General features: G+C 35.5%; 1 protein-coding gene across 3 annotated transcripts in view; it reads right to left on the bottom strand.

The window, feature by feature from the left end:
• The window catches only part of SCAF11 (SR-related CTD associated factor 11), a 70223-nt gene continuing 54280 nt past the window's right edge, over positions 1-15943 (bottom strand). For 2 of the 3 annotated variants that reach the window (XM_019419116.2, XM_019419118.2), the window contains exons 10-16: positions 15741-15842; positions 13956-14062; positions 10347-13058; positions 5104-5450; positions 3906-4124; positions 3437-3556; positions 1-3176 (exon numbers count right to left, since the gene is read on the bottom strand). In XM_019419116.2, coding sequence (XP_019274661.2) covers positions 3030-3176; positions 3437-3556; positions 3906-4124; positions 5104-5450; positions 10347-13058; positions 13956-14062; positions 15741-15842 — 3754 coding nt within the window. In that variant the 3' untranslated portion in view covers positions 1-3029. The remainder of the gene's footprint in view (positions 3177-3436; positions 3557-3905; positions 4125-5103; positions 5451-10346; positions 13059-13955; positions 14063-15740; positions 15843-15943) is intronic. The other variant, XM_019419117.2, reaches the window with a different exon arrangement.

Raw genomic sequence — 15943 nt, 5'->3', positions numbered from 1 at the left:
TCATGCTGTAGAATTTTTATTAAAATGTAAACTTCTGAATACATCATTAAGTGAAATGGGTAAGTTACAACAGTTCTGGGCAGTTTGATTGGCATTGTTACCTTTAAATGGCAGGATTACAGGTGATTTTTCTCATTTTTCCGTTTCTTCTACAAGTTTTTTTAAATAAAGCTTTTCTAATTTCCTACAATGATTTTGTAATTAGGAAAAAATGCTATTAAAATATATGCTTATAGCTAACTCTAAGCTTGCTTTACAACTTGGACATTAATTTATGATGCTAGCTAGTTATGTGTACAAATCTGAGAAATACTTCAACATGTCTTTGGAAACAGTTATAATGAGGCAAAAGTCAGCATTTCCCAGGAATCAGAACAATAAAATGTTAAAGACACTTCTTTGTTTATCAAAAGAATTTATTAGAAAATATTACATACTACATTTCTGTTTTAAGAGTATTGTTTCAGTAGACAGAACTCCATCCTTGTACTACAAACAAGGTCTCATGGACCATGGGGCAACCACTGTGCTTCTGAAGCTGTATCTTTTGGATGGAACATTCAAACAGTACACACTGTGGCCATTTAATGGAAGATCATGGAGAAAATGTGGTAACCAGGAAAAAAAGAAATCACAAAACTTTTGGAATGTTAAAATAGTAAGTAACTACTTTTAGTCAAAATTCTAGGCATCACTATAGCCTAAAACATTGGTCAATGTGACTAGTAAGTTAATGGGACCAAGGTTTCAAAGGTCAAGTTAATACTGAATCTTAATAAATAACAAGAAATTTATAATTCCACAAAATGTTTTTGATTCAGTTTGTGCACATGCAAAATTAATGTAGATTTCTGAGAAAAGCAAGAATGGGGAATGTTAAAGCATTTTTTTTAACATAAAGCATGCACTTTCTAATACATTCTTAAGTATTTCTAAGTTTTAAAAGTTTGAATTCTAATCCAGTAACATTCTTCATTAGCATTTTAAATGCAGTCTAACCAAGTACCCCAAGCAGATATGGAATACACACTTGTTATTTTCAAGACAGGTGGAAATAATTCATGGCACTGCAACCAAAGATGTGAGACTTGACCATCATACCACCTAGTTTTTCTTCAAAACTTTTAAATGGTATAAAGCAAATTTTAAAATATAACTGTATTCCCAAACATCACTGAAAGAAATGTAGGAAAAGTATGCACTGTGTGATTAATCATCTTAGGCAATTTGCTACAAAATTTTCAGTGTGAACCAGCTTTAACTGAAAACAGATTGCAAATTCACACAATTGTTTCTAGAGTTCAAAACAAACAAATGAGGAGGTGTGTGTTGATATTTAAAACAGTCTTAATATTTTATTAGAAGAAATATACTTCTAAACTTCTTTCCCCTTCATATCTAAACACAAACTTTAATTAAAAATATATATATAAATCAGTAGAATACCATATTACAAATGCCCAGAAATGCAGAATAAAGATCAAGACTCCTTGGAAATATTTCTAACACTTTTTGGAATTACACTCTTAATCTAGTAAAGATTATGAACTAGCACAATCATTATTGGGGCCAACAGTTCAAAATATTTGCCTTATCAAAGCTAGCACCAAGAAAGTATTATGCACATAAACTTGACAAACAGATCATCTTTACTTCAGAAAAGCACAGTCCTACAGAGTATTGCTCTCTCTAGTTTAGCTAATACAAGGGTCAGTCTGTCTCACTGATGCATATATCTTTCTGAGCCATTAACATCTTATCTGAATAGCTTTTGTTATTTGGTATCTATTGAAAATTATTACTGCAATGAAAGTTTATCATGGATAACCCATTTTTTTCTTCTAAGATGCCAATTAAAATAGTGGCTCTATAACCTTCTGAACTTACCTTTTGTAAAAATTAACATATTCTAGTATTTAAAAAAAGACAATCAAATCCCTAGTCCCTGAAAGCCTAACCAAGACTCCATTAAGTCCTCTCCCTTTCCAAAACCAAGGTTTTAATGTCTAGAATTTTGCAACATGGTTAATGGCCACCATATGGTCACCTAATTAACACTTTACTCACTGTAAAGCATTTGGATACTTCTCAAGTGTAAAAAGAAATTCATTAGTGATTAGATAGATGAGCCAATGAAAGCCACTGAAGTGCGTCTCATAATTCTACCTTCATCCCAAGGAAGGCAGGGTCACCACTCAACTGCAATTCTCCAGTTGGCACAGATAATTTATCATTTCTCTGACAGGTAGAAGATATCATGAAAGTACATAATTTTTATAAAGTCAACACTTTTTCCAAACTGTTCTTCTAAATTCCACATAGAGTTTTAGACTTCCAAAATTGTAAATCTAGCAAATCAAACTGCTTCATTTCAATTGGTGGGGAAAAAAGGCACAAAAGAAAAACAAGCAGCATAACCTTTATTTGGTGATTCAGTAACAGTGTCCCAAAGTTTTGAACACTGAATTTTACTCAGGTGATAATCTGTTTTCTATCTAAGCAATTTATTCAGACGTGTGTTTTAAAAATACACATTAGGAACCCTGCAACTGGTATATTCTGTTATTAGAAATATTCTTCATGGTAATACATTATTTAACTTTCTATAAAGGGAAAAATCATAAAGATCATTCATACTTTATTTTTAGCCTGACAGAATAAATGTATTATATATATCTTTTCCAAAACCAGTGCACTTAGAAGACTCTAATTTATGCACTCCATTGTTCAAATCAAAAAGCTGTACATCTTCCAGTATCCACACTATAAGAGTCCTAGTAAAAATGCACACTCCTTTAACCCCTTTACTTTCCCTTGAATTGCTTTCATTTTCGGGAGGAGGAAAGGATAAAGAAGTTGCAGTGCAGAACTATATTTATTCAGAACAAAACTTTATATTCTACATTAAAAAAAATAATTTTATCAAAACCAAATTTCAATCACAGTTATGTATGATTTTCAGTTAAAGGTACAAGTTGAAATTGCACTTTGCAGATATCTTGATAGTGTCCTTTACAGTGCTCCCCATTTCAACCTATGTTTTTTTCGGTGGACACAGGTTCTTCCAGGGTTTTCTTTTGGCTTCCCTTCCGTGAATATTTGTATTTGTCTACATAGGCTTTAACCAGATTTGCCACCTTAGTAGAATTTACTTCTCCACTTTTACTATGACAAACCTACGAAAAAAGGGGAATATTTTTCTCATACTTTATAAGGATTAAAGCAAAATGGAAAGATTTGTGAAAACCAACCCCAAAGAGATAATCAGACATTTTTATATGTTCCATATCTCATATGATCTTACTCAAAAGGCAGAAAAGCAGACCAGAATTAGAAGTCAGTGGTTATTATTTTAATTAGACTTAAGCATTCCTTTATTAAAATAGAGATGATTCAAAACAATTACATATATAACTCTGCTAAAGCTAGAACTTACTTTATCTACTGCTTTCCGTACAATCTCTTTATATTCTTCCTTGGTGATATCTTTATTTTGGTAAAATGGCTTAATGGCCAATTTTACCTCCTGTGCTGCTTTTTCTTGGATTTGTAATTTCTGGTAAGAGGAAAAAGTATAATTATTATTTGCCCACATACTTTAAAAAAATTTCTTTTAAAATATGAAATTAAAAACACCTCACTTTTACATTATTTCAAGGAATTCTTCAAATAATGTCATGAATACAAAAGTTATTAACACACATACCAAACATTTCTAAAAATAATTATGAAATATTACCAGTAACTCACTGGGCATCAACATATCTAGACAGAACCCTTCAAATAGCATTGGAATTCAAGACTATCAACAGTAAATTCCCTTTACCAATTATACAATATATAATTTATTTTTTCATCTTTAGCATATACAGAATTATGTAGGTTGCTCTCAACCTTGAACTTGCCTTGTCTGTCTTCGAGCTATCTGCGCTGGCTTCCACTGTAACACTTACTTTGCTTTCTGTCAATTTTACAGCAGCATTAGAGGCTTTGCTGTGACTTGATGATGAAGTATTACCAGAACTTGGTCCCTGAACTGTTCCCAAATTTCCTGGGGCTGCGGTCGGAGCAGGCAAGACTGGTGTACTCATGTTATTACTTACATGAGAAGCACTAGGAACGCCCTGTTTTAAAGAGTTATCATTAGTTAATGAATTACTGTATTCTTTTAGCCATATATTAGAAATAACAAAAAAAATTCAAAGTGAGTCAAAATTCGTATTTCAGGTCATGTATATCTAAAGGACTCTGAAGAAAAATAAGTAACATTCTCAAACAGAGACCTATGTAAATATGTCAAGTGACTTTTAAATTACACATGTGACTTGTGATGTTCTGACAGCAACACTAAAAGCAACAAGAAGGAAAAGAATAGCACTTAAAAAAGTTATCTTTTCCAAAAGGCTCTTTCTGAAAATTAACTGAAGTATGTGCCCCCACTTTAAAGACAGAAGAAAAGGAGACAGTGAAGTCAAATAGCTTGCAGAGAGCTGACAGCAGAAAAATGTATGAGGTCCCAAATTCTAGAACCCTATCCCCCTTATCTTCCAATTATACACTATCAGGATTCTAGAATTTGTGAAATGCAGGCACAGAACTATAAGGAACACAGTGTTTACAAAGTATTATTCAAATTTCTATATGCCTCAGAGGCACTTCTTTTTTTTGAACACGGTAAACTCGTGAACATGAAATACAGACAGTAATGGATAATGAACAGCTTTCTCTGGCGTTTGTCCCAACAAGACAATAAAAGCATCACCACAAGTTCCCACCCCCTAAAAAGTCCAATAAATTAAGAATTATTTTAAAACACCCATCATTTGATTCTCAAAATTTTGTCTTAACCTGAAAAAACAAACCTGTTTGGACATAAACAACAGCATATATGCAGCTTTGGTTCAATAATATGCATCCAATTCATTTTATTTGAAGAGTGGGAGGTTTGAGGAAGGACAGTGAAGAGGGGCTATGAAAGTTTACCGTAAACCTAATCGAATAATTGTTTGGGGATGCCAGGAAACCCTCTTTTGAACATCTGTTGCTAACAGTTAAATTCTTATAGCGACTATGTTGATTACACTTTAGATGCTAAAAACATACCTGCAATTGCTTTCCATCTGGCTGTGAAGCAATGTAGCTGACTTGCTGGGATGGTGGGGGAGGGGGTGGTGGCGGTGGCAGTCCCTGAGATACACTTGTAGGAGGAGCTACCTGCATGAGAGGCACACCTGTGTGCAGATGCAAGGGTAGCGGAGGATGAATGTTAAATGGATTGCGCTGGATGTTCATCAAAGGAGCGTGAACACCCACTGGATATGGGAAGATATTCATAGGCGGCTGCTGTGCAGTCATTTGTTGCTGCATTACATTCATTTGTGGTTGCATCATATTTATAGGTAGCTGGGAACCATCTCCATGTTGGTTTGTTTGGTCTTTTAGGTTAGAATCTATCAAAAGAAAAAAGGCTTATAATAAAAAATCATGTTAAAATTTCTTTAGAGAAGCAAAGAACCACTGGTTATAGTAAGAGTCAACAGCAATTAACAGACTCAGAACACCAATCTCTAATCATTTAGTCTAATCCTATCTTTCTAAATAACGTGGACTGGTTAAAAGAAGCATTCAACTAAAATTATTATTAAGAGCAGGTTCATGTTGGTTCAACATTACCAAAGAATCAGCACCTCAAGAAACTTACTAAAGAAGTAATCATATAAAATCTAATCAGGTGGGGCACCTGAGTGGCTCAGTCTGTTGAGTGTCTGACTTCGGCTCAGGTCATGATTTCACAGCTCGTCAGTTCGAGCCCTGCGTCAGGCTCTGTGCTGACAGCTCAGAGCCTGGAGCCTGCTTCGGATTCTCTGTCTCCCTCTCTCTAACCCGCTCACATTCTGTCTCGGTCTCTCTCAAAAATAAACATTTAAAAAAAATTTTTAATCTAATCAGGTTGCTAAATTACAAGAGTAACTTTTTATCTTTTTTTTTTTTAACAAAGCTTTTTTCTTGCAATGTTCTTAATAAGAAAAGCCAAGGAAAGATAAATCATTATTAGAAGGCTAACTTATTTATATGAGAACAATGATCAAAAAAATTCAAGTGTGCACATCTGAGATAAAAGAAATCAAAGTTGGGACACCTGGGGGGCCCAGTCAGTTAAGCATCTGACTGTTGGTTTCAACTCAAGTAGTGATCTCATGGTTCATGGGACTGAGCCCTGTGTTGGGCTCTGCACTCACAACACAGAGCCTGCTTGGGATTGTCTCTCTCCCTCTCTCTCTGCTTGGGATTGTCGCTCTCTCTCGCTCTCTCTCTGCCCCTCTCCCCACTTGCTCACCCTCTCTCTCAAAATAAACAAACATTAAAAAAAATTTTTTTAAAGATATCAAAGTTAAATCTTACACAAGAACCTCCCAAATTCTTCTAAGGGAAATAATAAAGATTAGAGCAAAAGTAAATGATATAGAAATCAGAAAACATCAGAACAGATCAATGAAACTAGGAGTTGGTTCCTTGAAAGAATTAACAACATTGATAACCTCTACCCAGATTTATCAAAAAGAAAAGAGAAAGGACTGAAATAAATAAAATCACAAATGAAAGAGAAGAGATCACAACCAACACTCCAGAAATACAAACAATTATGAGAATATTATGAGCAATTATAAGCCAACAAACTGGGCAATCTGGAAGAAATGGATAAATTCCTAGAAACTAAACTACCAAAACTGAAACAAGAAGAAACAGAAAATTTGAACAGACCAATAACCAGCAAAGAAATGGAAACAGTAATCAAAAATCTAACAAGAAGAGTATGAGGCCAGATGGCTTCCCAGGGGAATTCTACCAAATATTTAAAGAAGAGTTAATACTTATTTTTCTGAAACTGTTCCAAAAAAAAAAGAAATGGAAAAAAACTTCCAAATTCATTTTATGAGGCTAGCACTGTCTTGATTTCAAATCCAGACAAACACCTCACTAAAAAGGAGAATTACAGTCCAATATCCCTGATGAACATGGATGCAAAATCTCAACAAGATACTAGCAAACTGAATCCAAACAGCATATTAAAAGAATTATTCATGATCAAGTGGGATTTATTACTGGGCTGCAGGGCTGGTTCAATATTCGGAAATCAATCAAATGATATACCACATTAATAAAGGGTAAGAACCATATGATCTTCTTAATAGATGCAGAAAAACCATTTGACAAAATACAGCATCCATTCTTGATAAAAACCCTCAAAGTAGTAGGGATAGAAGGAACATACCCAAGAACATAAAAGCCATATATGAAAGAACCACAGCTAATATCATCCTCAATGGGGAAAAATAGAGCTTTTCCCCTAAGGTCAGGAATATGACAGAGATGTCCATTCTCACCACTACTGTTCAACATAGTACCGGAGGTCCTAGCCTCAGCAATCAGACAACAAAAAGAAATAAAGGCATCTATACTGGCAAGGAAGAAGTCAAACTTCCACTATTTGCAGGAAACATGATACTCTATGTAGAACACCCAAGAGACTCCACCAAATAATTACCAGAACCATTACACGAATTCAGCAAAGTCATAGGATATCAAATCAATGTACAGAAATCTGCTGCATTTCTACACACCAATAATGAAGCAGCAGAAAGAGAAATCAAGGAATCGATCCCATTTACAATTGTACCAAAAACCGTAAGATACATATGAATAAACTTAACCTAAGACATAAAACATGTGTACTCTGAAAACTATAGAACACTTATGAAAGAAACTGGAAAAGAGACAAAATGGAAAAACATTCCATGCTCATGGATTGGAAGAATAAATATTGTTAAAATATCGATGCTACCAAAAAAACTACACATTCAATGCAATTCCTATCAAAACAAAGCATTTCTCACAGAGCTAGAACAAACAATTCTAAAATTTGTATGGAACCAGAAAAAGACCCCAGTAGCCAAAGCAATCTTGAAAAAAAGCAAAGCAGGAGGCATCACAATTCTAGACTTTAAGCTGTATTACAAAGCTGCAATCATCACTGACACAAAAACAGACACAAAGATCAATGAAACAGAACAGAAAACCTAGAAATGGATTCATAACTATATGGTCAACTAATCTTCAACAAAACAGGAAAGAACATCTAATGGAAAAAAGATGGTCTCTTTGACAAGCGGTGTTAGGTAAACTAGACAGCAACATGCAAAAGAATGAAACTGGACCATATTCTTACACTATATATAAAAATAAATTCAAAATAGATGAAAGACCTAAATGTGAGACAGGAAACCATCAAAATCCTAGAGGAGAACACAGGTAGCAACCTCTTTGACCTCAGCTGTAGCAACTTCTTGCTAGACATGTCGTCAGAGGCTAGGGAAACAAAAACAAAACTGAACTCCTGGGACTTCATCAAGATAAAAGTCTCCTACACCATGAAGGAAACAATAAAAAAAACTAATGGGAGAAGATATTTGCAAATGACATATTGGATAAAGGGCTAGTATCCAAAATCGATAAAGAACTCATCAAACTCAACACCCAAAAAATAAATAATCCAGTGAAGAAATGGGCAGAGGACATGAACAGACTTTACTCCAAAGAAGACATCCAAATGGTCAACAGACACATGAAAAGATAGATGCTCAACATCATTCATCATCAGGGAAATACAAATCAAAACCACAACAAGATATAACCTCACTCACATCTGTCAGAATGGCTAACATGAACAACTCAGGCAACAACAGATGTTGGCGAGGATGCAGAGAAAAGGGGAATCCTTTTGAACTGTTGGTGGGAATGCAAACTGGTACAGCCACTCTGGAAAACAGTATGGAGGTTCCTCAAAAAGTTAAAAATACAACTATCCTATGACCGCAACTGCACTACTAGGTATTTATCCAAAGGAAACAAAAATGCTCATTTGAAGGGGCACATGTACCCCAATATTTATAGCAGTGCTATCAACAATAGCCAAATTATGGAAAGAGCCCAAAGTCCATCTACTGATGAATGGATAAAGAAGGAAAAGAATTTAATGATTCATCACTTATATATAATATCTAGTGCTCATCATAAGTGCCCTCATTACTTTAACCCAGCACCCATTTAGCCCATCCCTCCACCCAACACCCCTCCAGCAACCCTCAGTTTGATATCACTGAATAATATTCATGGAATACTCAATGGAATATTACTCAGTGATCAAAAAGAATGAAATCTTGCCATTTTGAAACAACATGGATGGAACTGGAGAGTATTATGTGAAGCGAAATCAGTCAGAAAAAGACAAATATCATATGATTTCACTTATACGTGGAATTTAAGAAAGAAAACATGAACACAGAGAAAGGAGAGGTAAAATAAGATAAAAACAGAAAGGGAGGCTTTGGGGCACCTGAGTGGCTCAGTCGGTTAAGCATCCGACTTCGGCTCAGGTCATGATCTCATGGTTTGCGAGTTCAAGCCCCGCGTCTGGCTCTGGGCTGACAGCTCAGAGCCTGGAGCCCGTTTCAGATTCTGTGTCTCCCTCTGTCTGCCCCTCTGCTGCTTGCACTCTGCCTCTTGCATTGTCTCAAAAATAAACAAACATTTAAAAAAAAAAAAAAAACAAACCCAGAAAGGGAGGCAAACCATAAGAGACTCATTATTTTTTTTAACATTCATTTCTAAGAGAGAAAGAAAGGCAGAGCATGAGCGGGGCAGGCAGGGGTTGGGGGGGGGGGGGGGGGGGGGACGGCACAGAGAGAGAAGGAGACACAGAATCCAGAGTAGGCTCCAGGCTCTGAATTATCAGCACAGAGCCTGATGTGGGGCTCGAATTCATGAGCTGTGAGATCACGACCTGAGCCAACATCAGACGTTTAACCAACTGAGCCACCCAGGTGTCCCCATAAGAGACTCTTAAAGAGAACAAACTGAGGGTTGCTAGAGGGGTGTTGGGTGGGGGTATAGGCTAAATGGGTGATGGGTATTAAAGAGGGCAATTGTGATGAGCACTGGATATTGTATGTAAGTGATGAATCACCAAATTCTATTCCTGAAAACCAATACTACACTATATGTTAACTAACTTGAATTTAAATTTAAAAAAATCCCAAGTTCTTCTATTGTAGCCAACTGTACTTAACCTAGTTAAGCCTTTGACAAGATTGGAGGGAGGGGCAGTAAAAAAGGCAATAAATACTGACATATATGTATATATTTATATAATGCAAAGTGACTTGTTAAATGGGATTTAACATTATTAAACTGTAAGTACAGATCATTACAATTCATATATATGAAGTTTTAAATTTATAATCCCTTTCCTCAAATAAAAGTGTTACTAAATAAACACAGTATGTTACCTTGTTCAGTTGCTTCTTCTTCTTGTCTCATCCATCCAGACTGTGGACCTGAAGAATTCCTCCCTCGTCTTGAGTAATAGTTTTGTACATCTGCTGGTAGAGTCTTTCTCACAGCCCAACTAGATGCAGATGTCCACCCAGATCTATCTGCCGGTGTATCAAATGAGAACTCTTGCTCATTTTTCCGTTTATAGGGTTGCTGTTCCACAAACTTGAAAGACTCATTCCCTGAACTATTTGAATTCCCTGAGAGGGGTTTTCGGTTTTGCCACCGATTTTCATTCTGATCTGTATAGGCAAAACCACCTCTGTAAGTGCCTCTGCCACGGTTACCTCTACCACGGTTAGACATCCAACCTGAACCAAAGTTTTTATTCCAAGAATTCCCTGAATTTTCATTTCTGTTTTCTTCCCAGTGAGAATCTTTTAACTTTTCTGGATTTCTGGTCCTTGGATCAGGCCCAGAATTTATTTTTTCTGTTACCCAACTGGGACAGTCATTTCTATGTTTGTCAGCAGAATTTGGATCCTCAGCATCTGGACTGATGTCATTTTTTTCTTTTCTTGTATTTTCATTCTGTTTCTCTGGATCATTCTTTCTGTACCGATCATTTCCTCGTGGACATCTCCAACCATCATTTGCCCATCTTTCCTTCCACCGAGGAGAGTAAGTGTCTCTGTCATTTCTACTGAATGATGAACTCTTAATTTTTGTTCTAGATCTTGATGGTGACCTCGAACGAGATCTGGACCTAGACCATCTCCTGGTTCTTCTTTCTCGATCTCGATCTCTCCGTGACCCATCTCTATCACTTTCTCTTTCTCTGCTCCGAGACCTGGATTTTTCTCTTGGGGAGGAATCTTTCACTCTTGACTGAGATCTTCTGTTTTCTCTCGAAGTGTCTCTTTTGGGGGAGAGTGATGCAGATCTTTTGCCTTCCTTTGTGCTATCTCTTTTTGGAGATCGAGACTGAGATCGTCTCCTTTCTTTTGTGATATCCTGCTTTGGGGACTGAGAACGAGATTTTCTACGTCCTCTTGCAGATTCTTTTTTGGGAGATGGTGATCGAGACTTTCTGCTTTCTTTTCCAGTTTCTCTTTTGGGAGATGGAGACTGAGACCGCTTCTTTTCTCGTGCAGTGTCTCTGTTGGGAGACCAAGTTGTAGATGGGGAGTGAAATCTAGATCTTCGGGTACGAGGCTTTTTGGCTTTCTCCATCACATCTACTGGGCTTTCAGATGGCTGAGATACAGTTTCAGCCTTTCCATTTGCAGGATCAGAAGATGGCATATTATTTTGAGAACTGTGCTCCACAGAATTTTCATTCAATTGTGTGGTATCAGCATTTACAGGAGGTTCAATTTCAGATTCATTCTGGTCACTGCAAAATGAATCACATTCCATAGGTATCATTTCATTGTTGTCCTCATTAAAATGCTTCTGAATTTGTTCAATGTGTGTGTTAGGCAATTCTGTAGATCTGGAATGTTCAACAGGAGATTCAGTCTTTTCTTCTAAAGATTTGTCTAATTTGGTGTTAAGATTATTTTTCAATAAATTATTTTCAGAGTCTTGAATACTATTCAAACTTTCTTTCTCTGAAGTATCACATGTTGCAATTATTTCTACATCTTCAGTTTCAACATGCTCAAGCAACTGAGCCTCTGAGCCCTCTATGGATTTTTTGCTCACTGTTTGTATAATGCTTCCCTCAGAAGATTCTAATTTGGGGCCATCTACAAGCTGTTCTGTTTTTACTGTTGAATCTTTATGATCAACAATTTCTGCTATAGAACTTTCCATAACTTTTTCTTCATTAACCACTGACTCTGAATTCTCTGGTAACTCATCTAAGCTTGGTACAGGTTGGTATACTTCAACTTCAGATCCTGAACATGTAGGAAGATCATTTGAAGGATAATCTGTACATTTGTCTGCTTTTACCTCTGATTCTGAAGGTCCAGATGTTTGGTCTTGATTTTCCAATGGATCACCTCCTTTTCCAGACATATTTTTAGGAGTCTCACTTTCTAAACACAAAACATTAGCCTCTACACTTGTATTTTCGACTTTTTGAATATCCTCTTCCTCTCCAACTAGTACAGAAGTATCTTCGGTATGAGACTCAGAATATGAAGATTCCACTGCTTCCTCTGTATCATAGTTCTCAGTATGTTCCTCACTTTCTTCTACCTGTTCATTACAACTTCTCAAGCCATTAGCAGACTCATTTTCGACACTTGCTGGCACAGTACAACTGTTACTACTTTCTGCATCTGATTGGTGCTCTTTCTCTAACACAGGTGGTGTGTCAGATTCTGCTGTTTCTTCATCTACTGAATCACTGGAAGATGATTTTTCAGGGAGAGGTATAGAGCTCCGAAGTTTCTTTTTCAATAAAGGTTGTTTTCTTCCTTTTCTTACAGACTTCCGTTTTGGAGCCTGTCTTGTTTGCTTTTCTGACATGGCTGAAGAGGACACACTTACAGATGGATTGTTGTTATCTGGGGCATCACACCCAGAATTATTTGATACTGGGGATTTCTGGGATTGACTGACTGTTTCAGCTCTTGTATTACGTGTAGATCTCCTTGTAGGAGTTGTTGCTGCAGGTTTTCGTCTTGATCCTCTGGTGTTTGATGTACCAGAAGTTTGTTTCTTCTCTTCTCCTTCTTGAGTATGTGCTAATGCATATCCCTTGCAAGAGGTACCTAATGATATATATTTTTTTAAAGTAAAAAGTTTGTTTCAATAAATGATAATAGTCTGGCTTCAGCTTATGTTAGCATAAAATACATGTCTATAATAGAGTGAAACAAAATATACTTATGAATCAAATTATGAATAAGCACATAGCTACTAACATCTAAGTAACAGCAGGTATTTATCTGGTTCTTTTAATGCTATGGAAATGAGTTATCACAAGATTTGAATTCATGTGGGCAATTTAAAGGGGTAAAAAAAAAAGAAAATATGTTTGGTCTGACAACTACCATCTTGGTATTACGTAGGCAAGAGGAAACAAGAGTCATCCACAAATATATAAAGACTGAAACTATTTGTTCATAATTAATAGGAGATGTAACTTCTAAAGATCTACATTTTAGGGGCGCCTGGGTGGCTCAGTCGGTTAAGCATCCGACTTCAGCTCAGGTCACGATCTCAGGGTCTGTGAGTTCAAGCCCCGCGTCGGGCTCTGGGCTGATGGCTCAGAGCCTGGAGCCTGCTTCCGATTCTGTGTCTCCCTCTCTCTCTGCCCCTCCCCCGTTCATGCTCTGTCTCTCTCTGTCTCAAAAATAAACGTTAAAAAAAAAAAAAAAAAAAAAAAAAAGGTCTACATTTTGGACACTGAAGCCCTAAACAGAAAGGAGACTTCTAACCAGTTCCTCAAAGTATTGAAGATGTAATTTCTTAAAAAAAAAAAAAAAAAAAAAGTTTCTAACTGGAACAATTTAAAAGTCAATGCCTGTCCAAATATTTACAGAAATCCATAGAACTTACTATCTACATTTTATTTTTATAGCTTTTCTAAGTCATTAACACTTTTTAGGATATCGAAAAAAGCTAATAATTTTTTAAAAACTAGAGAAACATTTCACAAACTTTACCAAAATTTTCTAAAGATATGGTACTTGTTGGAAAAATAGTTCTTGGCAACACAGAAGAGATGAGAGGAAGCACTTGTGTTTCAATATTCCAGGGTCTAAAACCAATTCTGAAAATTCAAAACAAAACAAAGACATTTTTGTTTAAATGTTTTAAAAAAATTACACCAACTATTTAAAATTATTAATTTTTCCAAATGAGGTTAGCAACTTTAAAATACAGTGTACTTAAATTATTTTTTGCCAAAATAAGTAAAAATGTAAATTCAAGGTTACTCATTGTTCAAAGATGGCTGCCAACTGGCTACAAAGAAAAACCTTTTAAAAGCAAGTTTTTCTGATAAATTAATGGCAAGAGGGTTGAACGGTAACTTCATATATAATACATGTTTTTATTTTAAGTAATTGAATGTAATATTTTGTCAAAAAAATTTTTAGCTTTTATTCTTCTCCATTCTAAAAAAAATCAACTTGGATAATAAAATGTATAAATAAATAAAATGCACAGATTTTAAGTATACAGTTTGATGACCCGTGACTAATATATATATATCTGTGTAAGCACCACCACCACCCCAAACCAAGAAACAACATTTCCACCAACCAGAAAGTGCCTTCATGCCCCTTGCACCGCCCCCCTTCCCTTTCTGGACAACCAAAGAGATAATTTAGCCAAGTTAATCAAATCAAGGTTTTAAAGAAATTAGCAAGGTTAAAGAGAAATCAGTCCATGAATAAATAACAAAACTTAGAAACAGAACAGTATCACTTGAATTTGAAGCATATCATACAGACATGGTTATCATATTTTTGTTAGATTTGTTTTATAGCATGTATCAAAAAGTAAAAACATCAAAATAAATAATTTTTTTTAGAAAAGAACTGATTTCTATTGCTTTATTATATTGTAAAGTTTCTCAACCTAAGCTCCTAGTGTTCCTATGGACCTAAGTTTCTGCATCCAAATCCAATCCACTCTCAGCTTTTTTCTGATTCTTATTTGTTCAGTTCAGGTCTCCTAACAAAAAACTACTTTATCCAGTATAAGGTGAGATTATGGACTAGGTGGAGAAAAGCTTCAAAAACACTGTGCAACTTGTACACACACAAAAATATATATAACTCTGAGATTTTATATGTATCTGGACTTCCTATTTTTACTTCTATTGATGCTCCACCATCGTTCTATGCAGAACTGTACTGTTTATATAAGGTAAAGTTATAACGTTACAGGAATAAATATAAAACTCAGGCAAGGACCTTAATCTTTACATGGGAACTTGAAGTATATATATAATACACCTAGCAATGTGACAGTAGCTTCAGGACTTAAACTAAGAAAGGTCTGTATTATAGAAAGTCATGAATGCCAGGGCAAAGTATAAAGACTTGATCAAATAGTTATTGAGAAGACTCTTTTAGAGATGTAAAGGTCATGACAAAAGCAGTGCATCAGCTAACAGCACAAAGATAAGATTGGAATGGGGGAAACAGAAGGATGACAGATCTGAATACTATTATTAATAATGAATCTTATCATTTTGGTGCTCTCTCTTTTAAATGATTCAAATATCTTAATACTTATTAAACAGATAAATAGGGGTACTTTTTAAGGAGTTCTTTAAATAGCAATCTTCTTTAGGTATTTGAAACACCACGTTTAATTTGCACAAAACTTTCTTAGAAACACAACTATTGATTAAGATACCTCTGTGCTTAAGTATTTTAATGGTATCCTGTGTTCATGTTAACATGCAAACACTTTGGTAAACAATTTTTTTTTTTTACCTTCCAATCCCAGGTGATGTATCAGGAAACCATGACAATTCCAATTCCTGTCTCTTCTGCCTAATCAATGTATTCATTTCATTGACCTCTATAAATTCTGTACTGAAAGATAAATTTTAGACCTTCATCAGAACTCCAAAAATTTAAGTTCAGCATAACAAGTGGGTTATATCATGAATAGGAAAAATTTTTGTACCTAACAT

This window comes from Panthera pardus, unplaced genomic scaffold (genome assembly GCF_024362965.1).
Source record: "Panthera pardus isolate Hobbes unplaced genomic scaffold, ASM2436296v1 HiC_scaffold_6, whole genome shotgun sequence".
In the NCBI taxonomy this organism is placed as follows: Eukaryota; Metazoa; Chordata; class Mammalia; order Carnivora; family Felidae; genus Panthera; species Panthera pardus.
Note: the sequence above shows the minus strand (reverse complement) of the source record. Positions and strands in the feature narration are given on the sequence as shown.